The sequence below is a fragment of the Nycticebus coucang genome, chromosome 4, assembly GCF_027406575.1.
Source record: "Nycticebus coucang isolate mNycCou1 chromosome 4, mNycCou1.pri, whole genome shotgun sequence".
Taxonomy (NCBI): domain Eukaryota; kingdom Metazoa; phylum Chordata; class Mammalia; order Primates; family Lorisidae; genus Nycticebus; species Nycticebus coucang.
Genome location: NC_069783.1, coordinates 96,372,221 through 96,396,409, shown reverse-complemented (window position 1 = coordinate 96,396,409; position 24,189 = coordinate 96,372,221). Strand labels below are relative to the sequence as shown.

At 48.2% G+C, this 24,189-nt stretch overlaps 1 protein-coding gene across 4 annotated transcripts in view; it reads right to left on the bottom strand.

Annotated features, from left to right (window-relative positions):
* Nucleotides 1-23,310, bottom strand: part of IL1R2 (interleukin 1 receptor type 2) — a 47,319-nt gene extending 24,009 nt beyond the window's left edge. Inside the window, exons 1-2 of one of the 4 annotated variants that reach the window (XM_053589842.1) lie at nt 20,640-20,771; nt 12,507-12,663 (exon numbers count right to left, since the gene is read on the bottom strand). Coding sequence is in view for 1 of the 4 variants with exons in the window: in XM_053589840.1 (XP_053445815.1) it covers nt 6,042-6,055 (14 nt within the window). In the remaining 3 variants the exon portion in view is untranslated. Of the gene's footprint in view, nt 1-6,041; nt 6,170-12,506; nt 12,664-20,639; nt 20,788-23,209 lie in introns of those variants that run through there. The other 3 variants (XM_053589843.1, XM_053589841.1, XM_053589840.1) reach the window with 3 other exon arrangements.
* Nucleotides 23,311-24,189: the final 879 nt, after the last annotated feature.

Genomic DNA, 24,189 nt, shown 5'->3' with positions numbered 1-24,189 from the left:
CAGAAGGTGTGTTACAATAAAATGGTTGTCATGATAAGTTTTGTGGTAGTTTTTCATGCAGCAGTAGGTGGACAGAATGCTCAATCAAAAACAGATTCAAGATAGCTAATTGGAAGAGGGAGAGGGCTGGTAGAAGAAAACACACTGAAAAAAGGCAGTACCAAATTGCCCGATATCAGAGGAAACAGAAAAACCACTAAGACAGATGCAAGAACCAAAGAATGCAGCAATCTGGGGTCTTTGGGAACAGACACAGTCCTTTTCACATTACTGTGCCCAACCGAGGATATCAGGATGTGGCAGCACAAAATAGTTGAAGTTCCTACTGATTTCCCTGAATCATGAAGAACAGTTTAAATTTTGCTGAAAACCCTCTTTCTCTGGGATGGAACAGTACATAACATATGCAATGAAGATACTATTTTAATTACCTCCTAATGTGTTTCCTTTCTTGCTATTCTGGATTCTTCTACCACTATGGCCCCAGAAAAGAGGAAGGTCAAAGACCTTCTCAGAAAGGAGGGAAGGAAGTGGATGTGACATAGAGTTCCTTCCTGGTAGGAAAGGGAAGTAGCAGAAAAGACCCTTTGGGATCCAGGGCAAAAGCACATAAATGCAAGACAAATGGGCAAACAGTCCTGATTTTTACTCTGGGTTCAAAACCTGACAACAAAAGAACAAAAGGTAGGAGACAGGAAAGCTAAAAGCAAAGGAACTTTTATTCTTTTACAAAATTGAGTCTTCCAGGGCAGTATCTGCTACAGCACACAGGATCTTAGGTGTGCCATGAAAATTTTTAAAGATCATTAATTAAATTATTTTTGAAAGAAGTCCAAAGCACAGTAAGTATATTCTTTTACTCTTTTTTTTAATCCACATAATTGGAGTGTGCTGTGGAGGTTTAACTATAGGTTCAAGGATGCTGTGAGCTAAAAAAGGTTGTAAAACACTGCTCTAGGGTAATCGCACCCTGGTGAGGTAAGGAGCATCAGGGAAGAATGAAAATAATGATATGTCCTGAGAGGTAAAAGAGATGCTAGGTCAGTTCCCTGCAACCTTAGTTCTTCACTGATGGGAGAAATCCAGACCTTGCACTTCCAGTGGAATAGGAGGTGAGAAGAGATCTGGGCTGACGTGGGGCTGCTGTTATGAAGGACAAGGTGATGGACAGCAGAGGCTGTCCAGTGGACACAGGCTGCCCAGTCACTAAGGAGCTGTGTGGCCCAGTGTGGGGAAACTGCCTTACCTGTTGGTACATAACCATATTGCCAGGGCCCTGAGTTTGCCACGCTCTGCTACCGTGGCATTCCTGGTGCTCCCTGACATCTTTACAGCCTAGCAACAGATGCAGTAGCATCTGCTCTTTTGGGTTGGTGCTTGTACCATAGTGGTTCCTAAACATTTTTGGTATTCTCTGGAAAGTCTAAGCCAGGGAAAGAACAATGTGATGGCTAAGATGCAGAGGAGCCGTGGAGCCAGACAGGTGGGCCTAAGCCAGCCAGATCCTTGGCTCCAGCTTCGCAGAGGCACCAGAGCTCGGGTTTTCCCAGCCACGGACCCCAACAATAGATTCAACAGGACCCAGAAGCCAGTGCGGACCCCAGGTCAGCATGTGTGGATCAGCCACCCTCTGGGCCATCCCCCTATTCTCAGGCTCCTTCCTGGATAGAGAGGAAGGTGACTTGCGAGAAAGATAAGTGTCTACTCCAAAGAAACTGAATGAACCCAAGAGAGGCAGATTTGAGTCAAGAGAGACGCAGATGACCTATAGTGGGAGATTTAATTCTCATTCCCTAGTGAAGAGGGTGCTCCAGTAGTAATGAGATCATTACAAAAAAAGTACTTCAAGTTTTTTGGCATTGATTTATAATGAATATTAAATTTTCAACAAGATATGTATACCTAATACCTTCCAAATACGTATCTATGAAATAATGCCTTCCAAATGGCTAAGATGTCAAAACAGACAAGATTTTTTTTTTATTAAGACAGGGTCTCACTCTGTCACCTACGCTAGAGTGCAGCGGCATCATCATAGCTCATTGCAACTCCCAAATACAGGCTCCAGCGATTCTCCTGCCTCAGCCTCTTAAGGAGCTGGGACTACAGGCAGCTTCTAAAACACCTGGCTAATTTTTCTATTTTTTGTAAAGACAAGGTCTCAAACTTGCTCAAGCTGGTCTCAAACTCCTGGCCTCAAACTCCTGCCTCAGCCTGCCAGAGTCCTAGGATAACAGGTGTGAGCCACAGCGCCCCATCAAAATTTTCTTTTTATGCTTTGAAAGATCACGTTCTACTCTCTGGAAAATGTGCCCATCTAGAATGACTTGTCCTCTGAGGGTCACCAACAGCAGTAGCTATCCCGAGCCCTGTGTCCACAAGAAAAGATAAAAATCAACAACAATTTAAAAAAGACTGAAAAACCCAAGTGATTTTTATCTACACTAAGTGGGAAAATCCCTCACCACAAGAAAACCTGATCTTTAGCCTGAAGACAACCCATATTTATTGGGTTTCCCCCCTGAACCCAAAAAATCCCCCCCAGGAAACTCTCAGCTCTCCTTGGGGCCGTGGGCAAGGGATTCTTTCTCACTCCCAGCCCCTCTGGCTTCTCTCCGTGGCAGGTGTCCCACTAGCTTGGTCCCGGTGGTGTGCACACTCCACAGAGCTTGGTGATCCTTTTTCTCCCACTCCGACTGACCTAGCTAAGCGACAGTATACGGAAGGTACACTTGTGTCCACCAGTATTCACTCCCCTGCAGCCGTGAAGTCCAGCGTGACTAGGAAAGACCCAGGTGTCCCCAGGTTGTACATTTCCTTGCTCTAGTCTGTACCACGGTGAGGCGGAGCCCTGAGCTGCCAGCACGGCACAGTCGAGCCATTGTGCAGAGGCTGAGGCCCACTGCCACATAGGATCGGCTCACTTGCTCCTGCTGTATCTGTTTCTCCTTCTGATAAATAGAAATAACCCCCCGAACCCAGCACTGGTGTCAGAACAACATGAGCCCCACTGATGGTCTCTGTAAATTCTGTTTTGAAAATGGCCTGGGTCCTCAAGTGGCTGAAATGAGTCATCACATTCTGACACTGTTACCAATGACAGCCATATAGCCTGAACACGAAATACACCTGTGTTGTATTAGGCTACCGAGGGGTGTTAGCTTATTGTCACAGTATACCTGGACCTACCATGTCTGATAACAAGGACTAGGACATTGTATTCTTTTTCTATTGCTGTGTAACAAACCACCACAAACTCAGTGGCTTAAAACAACCCCATTTGGTAACTCACGTTGCTGTAGGTCAGATGTCTGGGCTCAGCTTAGATGGAATATCTGCTCGGGGTTCCACAGACTAAAATTGAGGTGTCCGTTGGACCATGCTCCTTCCTGGACTTTCCGGTCCTGTTCCAAGCTTACATGACGGTTGTGATTATAGGCCTGGGGTCTCCCCTGTCTTGCTGAATGAGACCTCTCTCAGCTACGGACAACACCCATGTTGTCCTGCCCTATGGCCCTCTCCATAGCATGATGGTTGTTTCTTCAAGGCCAACAGAACCTCATCTGCTGCTGCTTCAAATCTCTCTGACCAGGTGACTCTTCTAAGAGCCCCCCTAATTATGTCAGGCCCACCCAGTATGGTTGGTCTTCCTTTTCCTTAACTTCCAGTCAACTGGGAGGCAACCTGAAGTACATCTGCAAAATTCCTTCACCTTTGCCATATAAAGTAACTTGATCACGGGAGTCATAGTCCATCCATTTGAACATCTCACAGGGAGGGGATTATAGAAGAGCATGAATCAGTGGGAGTCATCATAGAATTCTGCCTACCACAGACATTTAAAATACTCTGATGAATATTAGCTTTAGAAATGTAGGATCCACCCAAAACTTTGCCTTAACTTCTTCCTTGCCCCCACATAAGAAGACTTCTTCCTGAGCTTTCTAAAGCCTTACTAAAGTGTGGTCTATGGACCAGCAGCATAAACATCACTTAATAAGAGATGCGGACTCTCAAGCCGCACCTCAGACCTCAGGAATCAGAGCCTTATTAAGAAGACTCCTGATGCAATTGAGAAGCATTGATCCCAAACGGCCCTTGTCCTGAGACAGCTCCCTCATAGGCTTGTCACTGGGTGTGCTATCTGCTTTCCTCCTGAGGAGGTGGTTCTCCAAGTGTGGTCCCCAGACCAGTAGCATCAGCATCACCTGGGAGCTGATTAGAAATACAGATTCTCAGGTCCCCAAATGATCTCCTGAATCAGAAAATCTGAGTAAGCCCAGCAATCTGTGTTTTAATCAGTCCACCAGCTGACTGGGCACAGTGGCTCAGGTCTGAATCCTAGCACTCTGTGAGGTGGAGATAGGTGGATTCCTTGAGCTCAGGAGGAAGAGACCAACCCGAGCAAGAGCAAGACCACGTCTCTACTAAAAATAGAAAAATTAGCTGGGTATAGTAGCTCATGCACATCTGTAGTTCCAGCTACTCAAGGGGCTGAGGCAAAAGAATCTCTTGAGCACAAGAGTTTCAGGTTGCTGCGAGCTCTGATGCTACAGCATTCTACCCATGGCTATAGAGTGAGACTCCGTCTCAAAAGTAATACTACTAATAAGTCCAGCAGATGATTCTGATGCAGGCTCAAGTTTGAGGACCAGCCATAGGCAGTGTCATGATGAAGCACCCTCCTTGTGGAAAGCAGTGAGGATAGCATAAAAAGGCAATCTGAATCATGTGTCATGTTGTTGCCAGGGGCCCACTGAGCTCTCTTGATGGTGGGGAGGAGGGATCAGGGTTTCTGGATTTTCTGCATCACTCAGCTCTAGCTGTCAGCATTTGGGCATTGCAGGTTAGGGGTGGGAGCAAGGATGCTGAGGCAAGGCCAGTGGGCAGGACGGGAAGACAATCTTAAGCAGAGACTCTCCTCCCAGCTCTCCCAACCCATTAAGATAAGCTTCCTTCTCACCTTTGGATTAAGCAAAGAAAGAAAAAAATGGAAAAGAAAACTATAATTAACATGAATAAGATTTTAACTGAGGTTTGAAGGAAGGTGCACATCTGTGACGTGGGAATGCCAAGTGAGCTGGGGGAAAGGGTTCCAGTTGGCGTGCGGAGGGAAGAGCTGGAAACAGGCGGGGGAAGAGTGAGTCTGGTGGGAGACAAGATGGAGCCCCTCCCACTGCAGACACAGTGCTGGGGGGACGGGAAGGTCAGGACGCCCAGTTGTCTCCATTTATTTAAACAAGAGAAAACCCAGAGAGATATAGTCTTGACTAAGATGGCACCATCTTAGAGGCAGAGTTGGGGGCTGGGGCTCGGAGAAGAGGAAAGGCTCCAAAATGAAATGGGATTCAAGAGAGGCAGCTTCAAAGAGTCAGGGCAAACACCTGTGTAGCACCCTCTTAGTCCCAGTCTCTGCTCTAAGTGCTTCATGTTATTCGGATTCATGATGGTGATGGTCGCTATTTGCAGATGGGGAAAGTGAGCCGTGTGACATCACAAGGCTAGGCAGTGACAATGCTGGACTTTGAGCTCAGGCCAGTCCGCCCCACATTGCAGCCCTGGCTGTGCCCTGCTCCCTCCCACAGACAACACCAGCCTTACTGCTCAGCCAACACCAAGAGCTCAGACATCAGAGAACCTAGGATTACTTCTAAAACAACCAAACATTCTACCCTGGAAAATCCCAAGGAAGGAAGCCTCTGCCTTCAGTGAGCATACATCTCATGAGGTGGAAACTGTTCTGTGACAATCAATTTCCTCCTGTCAGATTCCACAGCACTTTTGCCTGCCTCCTAAACCGCAGAAGGTTCTCAGAAACCCTATGATCTGGCCCTTCTGGGTTGACAGATAAAGAAATGAAGCTCAGGGAGGTCAAGGAATGCTTAATGTCAACCTTCACACAGGTGAAGAAGGTCATAGATCAGGAAGGTCATGCAGATGAGGTCTGGAGTCACCAAGAGTCCATCAGAAATGGATTCAGGTGTCCTGACTCCCAGATTGTGTTCCTTCTCTCTCTCTCCCTCTCTCATCGAGCCTCTTACCTGCAGCTCTGCATTCTTTCACCTTGTTGCTTCTTGCAGGGGGAAGGCTGCCAGGTCAGACTTTCACCTTCAGTGGAAGCTCAGCTGCCCGGGCAGGGATTTATAACCTCCTTGAGAGCAAGGATTTCTTAACTATCTGTGTCACTCACTCCTAATGGGTGGTGGTGGACACACCTTTTTCCTCCTCACAGGGGAGCACCCCCAGCTGCAGTACCGGGTACGTGATCACCCAGATGGGGAAGTGGGCAAGGAAACTCTGCGTAAGTTTCCCTATTTTTCTGTGACTCGCTAAAAATTACGTACTTCCAGCTGAGAGGTGGTTTTAAAGTGCTGTGTATTTTACCCAACGATGGCCCCATTGAAGAGAAAAAGAGGTCCTTGGTCTTTAGCCAGTGGGAGACTTTGTTTCTCTCCGTTCCCCAAGGAATCCTTCTGGGATCTGAGAAAGGTTAAGTTTATGTTTTAGTTGAGTTTGATTTTTTTCAGAATCCTATAAAACTTTTAATTGTTAAGCAAGGAGTTGATTTTCCAATGCTTTGTTACATTTTGTGGCGTTCGCTTAACTGAATGGTTTGTATTTTGAAAATGGAAAGCCAGCACCGAGTCATTTCTATACAGAACAAGTGTTTCCTAAACCCCTCAGAGAGGCCCCAGCTACTGCTGGCTGCCCTGATCTCCCTCGTACATTATCTCCATAGAGTTAGAGAGAGGTCAGAGCCACGGTACTGCTCAGAGCACCTGGATCCCCTGCAAGCCTCACAAGTGACAGGACCACTTCCATCCTGCCTGTTAACACCTCTCACCTCCCTGAATCTAATCCACACTGGCCTCTCTGGACAGGAGTTCAAACACCTGAGTACACTAAGTGAGAGGGGGCAAGGACTTGGCCACGGGCTCCCTGGAAGGCCAGGGTTGGAGCTTGGATACCCCAACCCTCACTCTATGTGGGGGACCGTGTCACATCGTTTAGGCAGAGGTGTAATTTGGAATTCCCCTGTTGGTAGAGGGAATAAAAGGAAACTTTCCAAAATGTACTTAAAACCCATGTTATTAACCTTAATGACACTTTCTGCCTGACTTATTCAGATCCATATGTTCTTTCACAGGTGAAAAGGCAGACAGAAAAACTTGTAGAGAAATATTAGGAATTTTATACCCAGAATAAAGAGCTCACAGTCAGAAGGGCCTGTCGGCCCTAGTTTTATCCTTTTGCTAACCAGGAGGAAGGTAATCCTTGGAGGTCAAAACTCACATACTAAAAATCAGAGAAAAATACAATGTTTGAGCTGGATGAAAACTTAAAGATGACCAAGTCCATCCTCCAGTTTAAAGAAGAGAAGATCGAGATCTGGGCATTTAGAGGTCCACAGCTGAGTAAGCTGCATTAATTTCACAGTGTATGTAACTTCACGATGGTAGAGTTCTCATGGAAACAGTGAATACCTACCCCCAAATGGAGTTTGTTGGGCAAAATATAAATGTCACACCGTTTCCATGTTCGTCCTTTTTCTAAGAACCAATAGAAGGTGGAATATTTTTTTATTTCAGATTAATGTGGGGGATATATCATTTTACATAATAAGACTGAAGAGTGAGCTATAAATTTGGGGTCAAGCCTAATCAGTTTAAAGAGCAAGAATTCACCCCAGCAGGAAGATCTCAGCAAATGCCATCATTATGCCAGCATAAAGAACATGCCAGTAATTGAATTCCTTCTTTCCACGATATCTCTGTGTTCAACCAAACACCTCATGCCCAGATGACCTGCCTTGGTTGGGATCCTCTTCACTAAAGAACAGGGGTGGCCCACAGCTTAATATAGCCACAGAGAGGAAGCAAAATCACGAAATCTGCCTTTGGCCGTGCTGAAATGTAACTGCGGATCTTGTGATCTACAAAGAGGAATTTACACAACCTCACTTCTTTCTATGGAAAAACTCGATCACAGAGTCACAAGAATCGCCTGAATAGTCTTTTCAAGAACAAATGCTCAAACCCAACATTCACCCGAGAGTAAGTGGCCAGGCCTGCGGTCAGACTCGAGGAACAATGGCTATTTTTCCTGTACCCCATCCTCTGTTAATGGCCCACACTGTGCTGTTCCCACCATCATCTGCACATTGGGCTCCATTTCTCCACCAGCTGATGGGAAATGGACAAGGTACAAAACGTGCTGAAGCATCTCAAAACCCTCTGAGGTTTGGAGTGAAAGTTACCTAGGATGTTGATTGCAAGAACTGAAGCAATGGTTCTGTATTTTTTAGACCCAGGAGGCCTTTCTGTTCTGGTTCAGAGATTAACAGGGCTCTGAAAGCCCTCATGACAAAGTTTGACCCCCTTTCCTTCCTCATAATGTACAAAGCAGAGGGTAGAGACAGGTGAGAAGTGAGCTTGGGAAGAGGAGGCGGGTATATTTTGGCCCCTGTGACATATATTATAGCAGGCATTAATTGTTCCCAGTTTTATGCGACAGCCTCAATTCTAAATACTCTGTCATATCATCCCTGTACATTGCCTCATTCTTATCAGATCAGAGTTCCATCATTTGATTTAAGAAAATATGGTCATCAAAACCATAGGATAAATTTAGTAATCGAACCCCACAAAAATAAAAAGTCTAAGGCCTGCCCTGGTCAACTGAACAATACCAGAAAAAATTCTTTCTCGGTCCCTTTTGCCATAGAAGAAAACACGGTTCACAGTGTCCAGGGACTGAGACATGGACATCTTTGGGCTCTATTATTCAGCCTACAGCACGTTGCTCCCTCCAGGCCTCATGGTGTATATATGCTTTACAAGTCTACACGGAAGTCATTTTAAAAACGGCCCTCCATTAATATGGATCTGAACACCATCATTCCTTTCACATCTAAAGCTCAAGTTGTCTATGCATAGAGCCTTCACATCCACAGGAGGGATTTCATTTTGCTCTTCTTTTAGGAGAAGATCCCAGCTTCATGGCAGAAAGGCTTTTTTGTTCCAGACTTTCCTTTTACCTCCTTCTCCCACATTGGGTTTACCCTGAGAAAGGATGAGACTTCCAGGAGGCCACCACTCATAGAAGGGCGGGAGGGTGAAGCACTCTGGGCACTGGGGACTCGATGGGGTCTGGTGCCCCTTGCAGGGAGAGAAGCCAGAAATGGCACCGGGATGGAGCTTTCCTCTCATCCATGCTCTGGATCTTGTGGGCACTAACAGCCATGTCCACTTACCCTCTAATCATCCAGGCCAAATCGAGTCCCCAGTGTCCAGGGAAGTCCCCTTTCCTGCTGTCCTATCTACGTGGCCAAGCTCTCCCTCCACCCTACTCTCACCTGCCTCCCCCCGTGCGTGAGGTAGAAGCCCCAGCTTCTGTGGCCTGTCCCAGAATGAAACCCTAGAAGCCAACCCCACAGGGTTCTGACAGGCTACTCTCTGGGGTGGACCCACATTCTCTGATTAAGGGGAGAGATGAACATTTTCTTTCCCTTACAACCAGAAGGGAAGAAGGGATTTCCTCACAACGAAAATTGGTCATTGTTCATTATCTGTCGGTGAGCAATACAATGATCATTCATCCTGCTATTAATTGTGCTGCTGAGAACCAGCTCAAGGGCCCCCCTTCCTGCCACCCAGGAGAGGCTGACTGGCTTTTCTTGCCAAAAGTCCCAATCACTTTTTGATCTGGTCCAAACCGATGAGAGCAGACTCCAAGTCATAATGAGCTCACAGACACAATCAAGTCCATCTCCGTTACGCAGCTCCCAGGAAGATGCTGCCATCCACAGTGGCTGAGGGGATGCTGGTCCCATCACGGGTTAGAGTGAAGCTTCAGTCTGAAGCTCATCACCCCCAAGCGGATACTGGAGATATTCCCACCAGGCTCAGCAGGAAGAGATGATGGGATGCTTTATAACTGGCAGGACCTAACACCAGAACCAGCCCTCAGCCCATTCTCCTCCCGCTCTTCCCCCTCTCAGTCCCCAATACCCACCAACTCCACTAGGTATTCCACTCAACAGCCTGTGGCTCCTTGCAGCTCCTGTTAGAAGGAAAACCTACAAATAGATGATTAATTGAATTGACTTTAGGCTCACAATAAAGGTGGTACAAGAAAAAAAAAAAAAAAGACGAGGTCTCTTCTCCAGACTCAGATGTGTGTAGGTGCTCAAGTGTGATTAGGGGTATGCATCTGTTTGCTTTAATGAATTGCTACCCTTCCTTCTAGCTTGCCCAGAGCCATGCCCAGCCCTCTCCCAGGGCTCCTGAGCAACAGGACTCTTCTAGCTGCACCTGGGGGGCCTCCAGCAGGTGAAGCTGGAGTGTACTGGAAGCTTTCAGTGTACTCAAAATTAAAGACCCAGGCCCAAACATAGCCACAGGCACTAGACTTGATTCCGAAAGTTTACATTGAGAAAAGAAATGCTCTAGGACTGAAGCAAGCCTCATATGCATAACTCACTTGGAGGTGAAACCTCGAAGTCCAGTCTCAGCCTTTGTGACTGTGTCATCCTTGGTCAGATGGCCTTTCTGGCCACTCTCACTGACCCCAACTCCCAGCCACCCACTGTATCATATTCCCAGCTTCTGTAGTATCTTTCAGCTTCTAGGCAATTCTTCCCTTGACTCAAGAGACTTCCTCTGCTGTCCAATAATCTCTCAGCAACATATAGGACATTTTGCTTGGTTCAGCCGATGTCTGAGCCCTGCTTCTGAAAAGCCATGACGGTGCTTGAATGACCCTGCAGAATCCAAACATACCCACTGCCTTTTTTGCATGTTATAGAAGATAATGGCTTCCTACAAACCCCACCTGTGTGCCCTGATGTGCTAGCCTGGCTGTCAGGCACACAAACTTCACGCAGGTCCTAACTGATTTGCCGTCATCAAAACACTCCTTTGCCCCGGAGCAGAAAGTCTCAGAGAGACTCAGTGCATTGGCTTCCCAGGCTTTAGCAGCAGCAAGATAGCCTCGGCTAAAGTCAACCGCAAAACTGAATCCATATTCCTCCAGCGTCTTGCCACACCCGGGCACACCCGCTATCCACAGCATCCCACTTAGCCAAACATGGCCAAAGTGACTGTACTTGTCCCCTGGGCCTGTGGAGGCACACTGCCACAGCAGCTGCAGTGACCAAAAGGAAGGTGGGGGCCCCACCTGGTGTTGGAGGGACTGCCTGGGCTTAGAGATAAGAGGCACAGCCCCCCTTGTCTGCACAGAGGGGCTTTCAAATGGATTTGCAGGGCACATGTTTCAACGTCTGCCCCACTTCCAATTTTTCTGCGAATCACCCTGGGATAATCTGCCCTTTATTTTCTGTCTTCTGATGCTTGACACTGGGGGCTTTGCAGGTCCTGGAGGGACTGCCCTGCCAGGATCAGCCAGCTCCTAGAGATGGGGAGCAGCTGGTCTTCTCCCCTCTGGCTCCCCAAACCAACCCACCCAGACCCACACACTGACCTCCTCCCAGATTAGGTTCTCATGCTCTGGGTCACTATCCCCCTGCTACAGTCACCCCCAGGCCATGTGCCAGACAACTAGAGCCCACAGACATTACTTAGACTAACCGACCCTACCTATGCCTCCCTTCTCTACATCACCTGTTCCTTCCCGCACAATAAATGCAGCTCTCACTCCCAACCCTGTTTCCCATGTGGCCCCCTCCTCCGGGGTGCTGTATGACAGTCTCTCCTAATGGCAGTTTCCCCTGCTGTGTCAGCTTGGCCACACCACATAATAATAACCCGTTCATTACATCTGCCTTAGGCTGACGCTGACCAGGCTTATCAGGTCCCCTTTCTTAGGAATTTGAAAATGGGACCCAGAAGGAGATGAGCTAGCCTCTGCAAGGAGCTCTGCATCTAAGGTATAAACACAAGAACTGAGGGGCCACTGTGTCCCTCAGCTGCCCATTGGGGCCAGAAGCCTCACGGTTTGGAGAGAACATAGCAAGGGAGACACACAGAGACGCAGGAGTGCTGCAGCAGTCCTGGCCCTGAGCCCACGTCTCCCAAGACCATGTTCCGGTCACCCCCGTCTAAGGTCTAGATGCCTCTGATGTCCACTCCGATGCTTTCAGCTCCCCCTTTGGGCAGTCCATTTCCCCATCAGGTGAAATACCATTTGAAGCATCCCAATCTCTTTTGGGCTGAGGAGAGTAATTAGACGTTTCTTATCTACACCCCAGCAGGGATAATCCAGAGCTCAGAGAAGGGCAGGTCAGCGCAGAGGGAAAAGCAAGTGCCCCAGGACAGAAAGGGAAGAGCTGCAACGGTTGACGACAACTTAGGCTGCTGTGGCCAAGCCCCCAGGGCAATGGTTCTCAGAGTGACAGCAGTGCTGAGTCCTGGGAGCTGGTCACAAATGCAGACAGATCCTAAGGCACACCCCACCCCCACCCCACCAATGGATCAGACACAGCAGTGGGGCCCAGGGACCTTGGATGTTTCCCATGGTCACAGGAGTTTGAAAAGTGGAGGTCTTACAGTTCCCAACTCTGGCTGTACTTGAGCTTGATGGGGAGCACCTGGTCACCAGTAGGGACAGGGAGGGGCGGGTTGGCCTCAAGTGGCCCTGATGAGGTTGCTTGTCAGGGTGGCGGGAGGTACCACTCACTTTCTCCAGTGCTCATGTCTTTGGCTCCTGAAGGGAGAAAAAGCAAGTAAGTGAAAATATTCCAGGGTGGTCTCACAGAGGACGGTTAATAAGAAAAGATGAAGCCAAGGTTGCCAGGCCGGGCAGGAGGGGTCCCACAGAACACCTGTGCTGGCAGCATCGGATCCTCAGTGATCAGGCAACCAGCGCTGTCAGACTCCAATTCATAGTCACCAGACTCAGAAGGACGGAGGCCTGTGTCTGCACCCTCATTCATTCATACAATCATTTCCCTAATACGTTATACTCTGAGCCCCACAGTGTTGTAGGCCCTAAGGATCCTCATTCCAGTGGAGGAAAATGGCAATAATAAAAATGTAAATAAATCAATGGCTTCCTTATAACCAGTGAGATGCATTACATACAATACTCAGGCCTGTCCTATGTACTAGGCAATTCCCACCATGAGCTAGAGTCATCCCAATACCAATTCTCTCTGGACCCAGTCTCAGCATGATCTAGTCTCACCCGCAACCTCTGCAGCACATCACCCTGGGGTTTCTAAGCCTTGATCTGACTACACTAACCCAGTAAATGCAGGGGCATCAATAATGTTGGCATTTCTGGAACAGGACCATGGTGAAATTTATTCTGAATCCATCTATATGAAAAAGAGTTGCTAAGTAAAAATAAAACACAAACAAAATTATAAAGACTACACACCACATACTTAAGAAAACTAGTCACAGACCATAAAATGATGATGCATTGATAACAAATCATAATTATTAATTTTAGGTGTCTCTATTCAGAACAGTGAAGTAAGTACTTCCAGATTATCTGTCCAGTAAGTACTTGACAGATTTCCAGCTGCTTTTTAGAATATATACATTCCACTCTCAATCAAGTTGATCTGCTTCTCAAAGCAGAAACTGAAAATCATATAGGGTTGTGTCTTAGCCAGTATCAGGGCATCTTAGCTAAGAGCTCTGTGAAGATGGAATAGGCAACATTTTACTGGCTACCCATCCACATTCTCAGAAGATTAAAATAGAAAAATATAGCAAATGTCTCTAACAAGACTGAAACATCCCCTAACTCGCCAGCATGTAGCAACAGAACAGTTTGATCAGAATGCCATATACCCTGCAGAGATGGGATGGGTTTGTTTACCACTTTCTTTTCATAACCGCTACTTTATTCTGGAAGGGTTGAGCCTGTTACACTGCATCAAGAAGTGACTGGTTTTGTTGCTCCTGCCAGGTGGAATGAGGCCAGAATGGCACCTTTCCAGGCGAGGCAGGTGAGAGGCCCTCCCCGAAGCTCCTCACTGCCCTGGGTCCCAGCCCCAGCACAGCCTGCCCCGACCTGGTGCAGCCTCCTTCCCACTCCAGTCCCAGGAGCAGAATCTACCTGCTGATCTTAAATAGCCTCCCTGAAAATAGAGGCCCTGTGAGCAAGAGTAGGGGGCAGACCACACAAAGCAGCACCAGTCACTCAGTCTGGCTTAGCAAACATTTCTGAAGCATTGGCTTTGCTCCTGGCGTTCAAGTGCGAAGATGAATATGACTCCGCACTAGCGTGTGGCTGGGCCTGGGCTTACCCTTCCCATGCCTCAGACTTCCCCTCTGTGCAATGGAGACAAGAATAGCATCTATCTTGGTTGTTTTAAGATTAAACCAGCATTTAGAAAGGGCTGGGGCACGAAGCACAGCACTCAGTGTCAGCAGCAGCTCCCAAACTAACACTGTTAATTGTGCTGGACACAAAGACATAGCCTGACATGTGACAACCGGCCCTGCTACTAGGCTTGGTGACACAGGTCCTCAGCCTGAACCAGCTCCTGGGCACAGCCCCACCCTAGGTGCTAGGCCCAGCCTGTTGCAGTTGGAGGTAAAATAGGGAGCCTCAGGCAGCTGGCTCAGGGTCTCATCAACCTCGCCAGGCCACTGACCCTTTTCCTGCCAAGCCCCACTCCCACGTCAGGCTGAGACCTGCAGGAGCTGCCTTCCCACCTCTGCACAGCCAACCAGCGCCAGGAACCAGGGGAGCAAGGTGCAAGTACTCAGAAGGTAATGATAATCCATGGAGGGGGGAAGGAGTGAGCCAGGGACTTGGGGGGCAGGTGGGAGCTGGTGAAATGGACCCTGTTCCGCTTCCAGAGATATCCCTGGGTGGTGCCTGCTCGCATTGTCCAGATACACAGCATGGCCACGGGAGACAGAGCCCTCAGGAAGCAGAGGGCCCCCATAGATCACTGGTTTTGATGACTAAGCTCTTGACTTCTCCCCACGATCAGCTCCCCCATGCAGCCCAGTTCCACAGAAGGAGAGATGGACCACTGATGCTGCCATCTGCTTCCGTCACCACGTTCAACACCCACCCAGGTTCACATGCCATTTAACAGCACAGGCCCCTGCGGTGAGCAATATTAGCTCAGAGCCTGAGACGATAGGAAACTGAGTCAGTAAGCTTCAGTCACACAGCCGGTAAGGGACAGAGCCAAGAATCCAGCCCAGGAGCGCCTCAGAGCACCAAACCCTGTTCTCTGCTCACAAATCTACTCCCGTCTCCTGCCCGACATGCCCCAGACCCACACACAAACTAGGAACCCTGCTGGCCAAGCCTCTTCCCTCTGACCCTCTGCAGGATCCCCACCTCCCCTAACCACTGCCAGGGCTGTTGGTCCATCTCTGAGAGACACATGTCCCTAACCTGGCCCGTTCTAGTTGCTGGACTTAGCCTGTTGCAGTCAGAGGGAATTTAGGGAGCCCCAGGCAGCTGGCTCGGAGTCTTGTCAACCTCGTCAGGCCACTGACCCTTTTCCTTGGAAGCCCAGCTCTCACAGCAGGGAACTTCTCATAACTGGTTGCTCAGCTTAGGTAGATAGAGCCAAGAAGTATGCACAATTGGGCTCCTAAGAATTCCTGGTTTCAGGATGATGGCGGAGACACAGGGCTGTCAGCCCACAGCAGAGGAAGGTGCTGCCTCACACACACATGCCAGCAAGACTGGGTCTCACGCAAGGCTGAGTCTCGGCTCTGCACTCAGTCAGGGAGTCAGAACAGCCCCAGCTGAGCAGACAAGGCCTCTGGTCTTCCCACAAGACCCTCTAAATGTGCCAAACCACCCACCCAGCAGTGCAAGCAATGTCACTTCAGAACCTGGTCCCACTCCTGCAGGGAGATGGGACTGTGGGGATCTCCATGTAGTTGAAGTCAGGACACTGCTCTGTGGCTATAGGATACGGGCCCTGCCACTGGTTGCTGCTGTCCACGCTCAGTGGGCACAGGAAAGAACTTCACCCCAGGGCCTGGTACTGCATGCCCACCCCCGCGCCCATCTGCCAGCCCTCATACAGACGGGTCCCCCTCTCTCTCTCCAACCCCATAAAGCCCTTCCTACCTCCCCAGGGTGACCCTGCTCAGGGAGCCTGCACTCCCAAACTGTGCCACCTGGGAACACTGCTGGCTTTTACCCCGAAATGCAAAAGCCATTGACCCTGAAGCAAGGCAGCCAAACTTGAACCCAAAGTTCCAGGGCCCCCTTCTTCAGAGTGATGGAGACATTCCTCTGTTCTTTCAGAACCCTCCTGTTGCAGTGGAAAAGGGTTGGACAGGTGTGTGATGTCAGCTCCCTGCCCAGGGCTCCCAGAAAAGGAGGCTGAACGGGGCCAGGCACTGAGCCTGCATAGCCCATGGCCACAGCAGGAAGAAGAAAGGCCATTAAACTGGACCTGCGACAGAAACCTCACCTTCCCCCAGAGACCCTGACTTACGGACCTCTACCCACTGGCACCTTCCTCCCACCACGGGTTTTGAGCAGCCTTTAAGGCAGGTGTGTGAGGACTGGATTTGGCCTGTACTGAATCTCCAGCAGGCCCTCTCCGTCAGAGCTGCCCTCCCCCAGTTGCTCACACCTGGGCCCTTTCAAGATGTTGAGAGGCGGCCCCCCGAAAGTGCTGGAGCAGAGCAGGCTGGGGCATCCACGGCACAACCAGCTCCCTGGCATCCCACCCTTATAAGGACATTCCAGTTTCTTCCTGGCCCCATGGTGAGCCTGCTCTCTGAGGTGGCCAGAGGGTAGGACTCACCTGGCCAATCCCTAGGACCAGCCTCTTCCAGGGTTTCCCAATCTACCTGCACCTGGCCCTGCAACGAGGGCTGCCCAGCCTCCACCACAGACGCTCTGATTTCCTAGGTCTGACATCTTCGTGTGTGACAGGATTGTTTTAATGATGCCCAAGGGAATTCCAGCATTCAGCCAACTTGAAGAACCACAGTACGACACTCTGAGCAGGACTCAGCTTTCGCACAACCAGCTCTGTGTCCCACCTATGAATGCAGGATGGGGTTAATGCACCCAAATCCCCTGGCTCTGGCTTCTTAAGTGCTCATGACAGTCTTGCTAAGTTCCCCTCTGCTGCAACGGCAGCTCCTTCCTCACACCAGCTTGCCAGGAAAGCAAGTCTAAGACGAGCTCAGGCCTCATGTACATACAGACATTTTTCAACTAAATGCTGATTAGCAAACAGGGACCAAAAATGCTCAGACATCATGTTTTGTGGTTCAAGAAAGTTCCAGTTCTACATTTTTGTAGGTACCTGGCATGAAATATTTATTTGAGCCAAAAGCCAAGCTAGCATAGCCACCCATAACCTCCCAATGGCCAGGGCTGGACACAGAATGAACAGGGCATCATCCCTAAAGAGGGGTCTTATTCTTACATGCTATGGAAGCGTGGACAGTGCTGTCTAAAATTGTTTAGCCAACGCAGACATCTCAGGTACCTTCCATCTCAGTAATGAGAGCCCGTTTATAACTTATACCATCAACATTAATATCTATTTTCACCAATAAAAATGCACTCTAACACTCAGTTGGTTGCTGATCCAGACACAAGTGACAGAGCCTCCCCTGGGTGTGCACGTCTTCCTACAAGGCTGGCTGACCCTTCCAGCCTGAGCTCTCCAGACCGAACACCTGCAGCCCTTTGGGGCTAACTTAATCTCAGTACCACACATGACATCACACATAGATGCTAGCATGATTTAAAAGCCAATTGCATGGGACACTGACAAGAGCTCAACTTTCCCCTGCAGAGCCTGCCAAAGGCACAAACCTCCATCTCTTCATGAGCAAACGCCAGACAGAAAGAAAGGCCGATCCTGGCCTGCCCTCCAGAAGTCAACATCATGAACTAGAAAGGCCTATTCCAGATTACAGGAGATTTGAGACAGGTGACTACCAAATGCAACAAATGGTCTTGTATCCTCTTTTGCTTTAAAGGGCATTCGTGGGACAAATGGGAAAGTCTGTAGAAGATCTTTATATTAGAAAATAGTATTGCCCTAATTGCCTGATTTTTTATACTTGTACTGTGGTTATATGAGAATTTCTTGTCTACGGGAAATATACTATAAAGTATTCAAGAGTTAAGAGGCCTAACTAATCATACCTTTAAATGATTCAGAAAAAAAACACAAATATATACACATGGAAGGCAGAGGGCGGAGAAAGATAAATACAATAAAATGCCAAAATTTGGGATTTTGAGTGAATGATATGGAAATTCTGTTAAATTCTTAAAACTTTTCCCTAGCTCTAAAATTACGTCAAAATAAATTTTAAATTAAAAAAGTTTCTCCCAGCCCTGTAACCTCATCCATATCTGGCTGGTTTTCCCGTTTGCTCCTGGGTCTGGGTCTCCTCCTCCCAATGAGGGCAGCCACACTGGCCTGAGGACCCCTGGGCTCAGCAATTGTCTGTCAAGGGGCCGCTCTCTGAAACTTCCCAGGAGCCCAAGCAGAGGTCAGGCCTTAGGGCTCTTATGGAAATGTCTTGTGTCTCCCTGTCATCCAGGCCTACTGGAGGAGCCACTAAAATTGTCCTCGAGCTTTATTCCTCCTTCATTCCTGTCTCCTTTCCCCTTTCCTCTGACCCCAGGAGTTGGGAGAAGGAGAAGATGGGCAGAGTCAGGTGCCCTTTGAGCTGGCCTGGCCCACTTTGTTTTAGATTCTTCAAGGTCAGCTCCATGCTTTTGTAGAAATACAATGAAGAGCAGTCTAATGAAAACAAGTGAAGGTGATTCACTCACAGCTTGCTGTAATAGCAGGGGAGTGGACCAGCATCTTTCACTTTTGGCAGAGGCAGGTGAGGTGGCTTCATAGTGGAATGAAGGGAAGGCCTTGGTGTGCCCTGATGGGAGACTGCTGGCATGGGAAGCTCAGGCAGGATAATGGGATGTTGGGGCCCAGAAAATGATACCCGGAAACATGGAACTTTGACATGCTGAACTAAAGCTGCAGCCTCAAGGCTCAAGGTCACTCTGACCTTCCCCCTTCCGCACCCAAATATTCCATCTTTCACAGAGCACAGGGTGAAGCTGTTCTCCAAAGCTCCTTTATACACCAGAAACTTGACTCACCAGAGGGAGACAATTGCCTTCCCTGAAATTTCATTAACTAGAGAAGATTAAGATTGATATTACAGAGAAAGAGATGGAGAATTAAACACCATGCCTGGAGCCCACACAGACTTTGTCCCCCAAAATGGTCTGTTCTCCAGTCCCTTTCATTTCCTAGAGATAATGATGCACTAGCCATTGTCTGAGCATTGGGCCCATTCATTCTCCCCACGAATCAATTACTAGCCCTCAAAAGTGCCACTTGTCCCCATCTCTCCTTCCTGTATGAAGAATACATAAGCACCTGGAGCTCACTGGGTTACTGGGTAATCATTCTCCTGTGACCTGCCCCCCTCCCTGGCTTATGCACATGGAATAAATTTGCATGCCTTCTGCTCTAGTTAATCTGCCTCTTTTCCGTTCATCTTCAGAGAACCACCAGAAGGCAGAGGGGAAGTTTTCCTCTTAGGCCCTCCAGGGAAACCTGTGTGATCTGTGATTGGTTGCAGGTGCATGTTAGCTTTTCTCCAATTGGCTGGAAACCGGAAGCAGGGCAAACACCAGTGCAGCTGCCGACCCCTGATCCCATGCCGGCCATTGGGGACCAACTGTTACAAGGGTTGTTGTTTGGTTTCCCGAACTGGTTGCTAGAGAAGTGCTCTGACGTCCTACAAGTCTGACATAGAGCAGGCTGGCTTCTCAGGCTGGTTACTACGGATAACAGCTCAGTTTCCAGGGCTGGTGGCTGCAGATTATGGGTCAGAGTTCTAATTTTATGTATGTTCTGGCCATTGCCCATTTACATATTTAGTCTTTCATTTTTAAGACCAAAGATCTGTTGCCAATCCCCAGGGAACTAACATCCTAAACCTTAGCCCATACCTGGTAGATTTTTAAGAAGTTTGAGCAACCAGTTTCCTGATAGGTGCCCAAAGGTGTATTTGGGAATGTTCTTAAGCCTTTGGTCACCCAGCCTAAGTCCTCAAAGCACATACATCATGAACTTTGGGTGTTTTCTGGGCAAGATTATTTCTTGCCCACCCAGGGCTGCCATTGCCCCAGAATCTCAGATAAGCCAACCAGCCAAGCTCCCAGCCCTCCTCTTCAGGGATGCCATGTCATCCCCAAACGCCCTCAGTTTCTGGTAGGTCACTCTTGCCAGAATCATCAATGCAGCTTGCCCCACCCCTGCCCTTCATGTCACCCCACAGTGTCTCAGGAGCCAGACCCCAACTTGAGGTAGAAGCCCTTCCCACGGACAGGACACAACTCCTGTGTACTCCACTTTTGCCTGGAAGGGTTTCTGGTTTGTAGCGTTTGATTTTGTTTTATTTTAGGGAATCTTTGTGTTGCAATTTTTGTTGCCACTGTTTTTAGTCATTCAGAGTCTGAAACAGGATCCTTAAAATCACCTTCCACACACTTCTTCCCCTTCTTGGCAGTATTTTACACACCCATTCTCTAAAACCTGCCTTGCCTTTCAATCCACTGGCATTGTGAGTCTGTGCACACACGTTATCCACAAGCCCAGACAAAACTCCAAACCAAGCAGCCATGGTATTGACTCCATAAACCTTAGACCCCCTATCCCACAACTTCCCAGTCACAGACACACATACCTTAGTTAGAGCTGGTGAGGAATTTGGTCTCAGTCAGTCCTGGGAGGGTCCTCTCCTTCTCTCCTTCAAGGCCAACAAAGAACCAGCAGGGAGGGCCTCAGCACTGTTATCAGCCCTCTTCCCCCACAAGCCCAGCCCAAGCCCACACTGTTGCTCTGAAGGCCACCCTGCTCTGTGGGCGCTTTCCAGAGACATCTGCAGCTATCTGCTCTCCCTTCTTCCTCCCACACATGCATACACAATGTTAAAGGCCAAAATCATGACTTTCATACAAATTTTTTTAAAATGTGTATTATTAAAGGTTTTAATTTACTCATAGGATATGAGACGATACAATCAGATCAAAGACAGAATCAACACAGCCTAGGAAAGGCAACGTTGGCAGGAATTGCAAATGGAGACGCTGGTTATCTTGAAAAGGTAGGGGAAATCCAATTAAATCAGACAGAACACAATTCATGTATCTATCAGCCATCAACTGAGAGTTGCAGAATAGCTCCAAGATGATGAATGGGGCTAGCCTCTGAGAACCCGCCAAGAAAGCACAGTACAGGGAAGGCACAGTTTCCCACTGAAACACACAGTTTTTTCTTTAACACAAAACTGGCTCCACCCTTGCAACTCCCATTGCCCCTACATCTGAGTCAATCCAGACTAATCCCCTGCAATGGGCCCAGACTTCCTGGAAGGGGTTGAAGGTCATAGATATAAAATGGACAAGACCAGACCATATGTAAATTTAGAACTCTGACCCACAACCTGTAGTAACCAACCCAGGAAATCAACCCAATATCTACCACCACCAGCCCAGAAAGCCAGAGTGCCATCCCTAGCAGTGATTCCAGGAATCCAAACACCCCCTGCAGCACTTAACCCCAAACAGCCAATACTAGATTAATAACTAACAGCTCCCCTGATTTTTCCCCTCCCCCATACACACGCTTGGGCTTCCAACTTAGAACGCACCAGAGAAAGCCCAATAAGCTCCCTTCCCTAGCCAATCACAGAGGAGGCCCCATATTTAATTAGACACCTCCAGCTCCCCCACCCAAACAGCCTCAGTTAAGGGCACACCTCAGCCTTCACTTCCTTTCACTGCAAAGCTTTCACTTCTCCGTCTGCCTTTGAATCTCTGCCAAACCCAAGTGACAGTGGCAGACTCCCTTGCAGGAGCAAGTTCTGAATGAGGAGTCTTTGCTTGTTCTCATTTAGTTAGTCTTCAGTTATTTCCACAAGGACATGTTCTGTGAAACTGGGTATAAAATTTTTATTTACCCACTGCAACAAGGGAGGCCAGAATTTAAAATCAAAGGTCTCAGTCTGTCTGCCTATATTGGAGAGAACAGAAACCTCACCTTGTCCATTCTCTCACACAAAGTGGCAAGAGCAAGGTAGCACTGCGCTCTACCTACAAGGCTGCCTCGTCATACCCCACCCACTTCCAGGCCACTTACAACCAGGGAAGGGAAGAAGCAAGCGACACTTGGGGTAAAAAGTATTTGACTACCTCACCCCTTCCCAAACCTACGCTCATCCTATGCAAAATCCCTTTGTGTCAGCCTTTGCTCCTGGTGTACTCCCAAGCACAAGGCCACCTACTGAACTCCACCCAGCCCCTGCTCAGGGTCACTGTGGAAGCTGTATCTGATGCTGATTCCTGTCCATTTGGGTAAGACAGCCAGCCATGGGGGCTCTATTCCAGGAGATCTTCCTTCAGGGTGATCTATGCTCTCACCTTGGACCCCTCATTCCAAACACCTTGCCAAGTGGCCCTGGAAAAAAGTCTTGCTCCAAAGTTTTGCTTACAAATCTGGGGTGAGGATGAAGAGACAGGTGGGGATGGAGAAAGTAGAAACAGTAATTATAGGAGGTCCTTCGCTGCGCACCCACACCAGGAGTTATCAAGAGAGTGAACTCATTATATTCTCACAGGAAAAAGTTGCCATTTTACTAAGATTATAGAGAATCTTTTGCTGCTCTGTGAAATAAAAAATTATTAAAAGCATTGTAAATCCATTGTGGTTTTCTGTGTTTGTATGTTTTATCAATGAAAAAAATACTCTAAACATCATTACTATTGTCAAGTATGAGATTGAAGTTTGTCTGACTGACTTCCACCTTCTACCACCTCCTGAGCCCCAGCCTCAAGACCTGGAGCCCCAAGTCCACCCAGGCCTGACCCCATCCCGGGAAGGGCCAAGTCAAGGAGAGCAGCTAACGTGGCCAGGTGACCAAGGCAGACATCTGGTTGTATTTGCTTCTACAGGGACAGGAGTGAGTGTCCCCTATTCTAGGCCTAGGCCAACCTGACCCCTCCCCCACCACAGTCCTAGAGCTGAGATATAGGTGAGATATAGCCACAGCTATAGGCATAGCTTCCCTGCCCAGCTCACTGAGATGTGGGGATCAAATTACATGGAGTTTTTGAGTTTGTGAAAGTTCCTTGAAAATGGTTAAAAGAAAGAAAAAAACACCCTGTCTGGACTCAGCAGATGGCTAAACAAGAAAAAAGAAAAGAAAAGAAAAACTCAAAAACACACAAATAAGTAAAACCAAAGCCATGTACTTACAAGACACTTTTGCCTGCAAAATGTGACCTTCCGGCTCATCCTAACTCTGGCAGAGGTCGGGAGTGAGGGTACTGGCCATTACCACTGCATATGCACTTTATATGGAGCTACTGAAAAGAGTCAGGAGAAGAGACTAAATTGGGTTTGAACCCAGCCTCTCTGGCACTTGAACTGGCTGCTATGAGCCACTGTTTGTTTCCTCACTGGCAGATTAAGAGGAAATAGTACCTGCATCATAAATTGTTGGGAGGATTAAAGGAGAAAGGGATAACTTATAGATAACTCACTTAACTCTAGAGACTGACTGTATTTGCAGCAAGTTCTTAACAATTTCTTAAGATTATTATTATTATTGAAAATCCATTTTATTCAATCCCCAAAGGACCAGATCTGAGAAATCCAAGGCACCAAAACCTCTTCAATTCAACAAGAATTTACGGAGAGTCAGTTTAGCATCAGATAGAAGTAACAGAAGGATCAACCCAGCCCATTGCCCTCAGCACGTCTAGAAGTACCTGCATTGCCGACCAGCAGGCACGTCCTTGAAGGTAGGAGCCAGGAGTATCTGACGGTGTATTTTAACGCTACGAGTAGCGTAAGTTGGTCCTTTGGATATTAAATGAGACCCCGGAAGAACATGGTGCAACAGGAGCCCGGGCTAGAGACCACTGAGATCACGATGGCCCCCTAGTGGATGGAGAGGTGCAGGGTCCCTCCGGCCTGGACAAGGTGCAGATGACATTACAGGGCAACACAAGGTCGGAGCATGCGCAGACTAGGGGACCTTGTTCGCTTCCCGGAGAAGGGAGGGTTGGTCGCAGAATTCCATTTTGGGATCTACTCTAAACTTATCTTTAGAAGGAAGACCTGGCTGTAGTCCCAGACAGTGAGACAAGACAGTTAGATGCTTTGGAGCACTCAGTATTTTTCAAACAGAAGATTTTATTTATTTATTTTTTGCAGTTTTTGGCCGGGGCTAG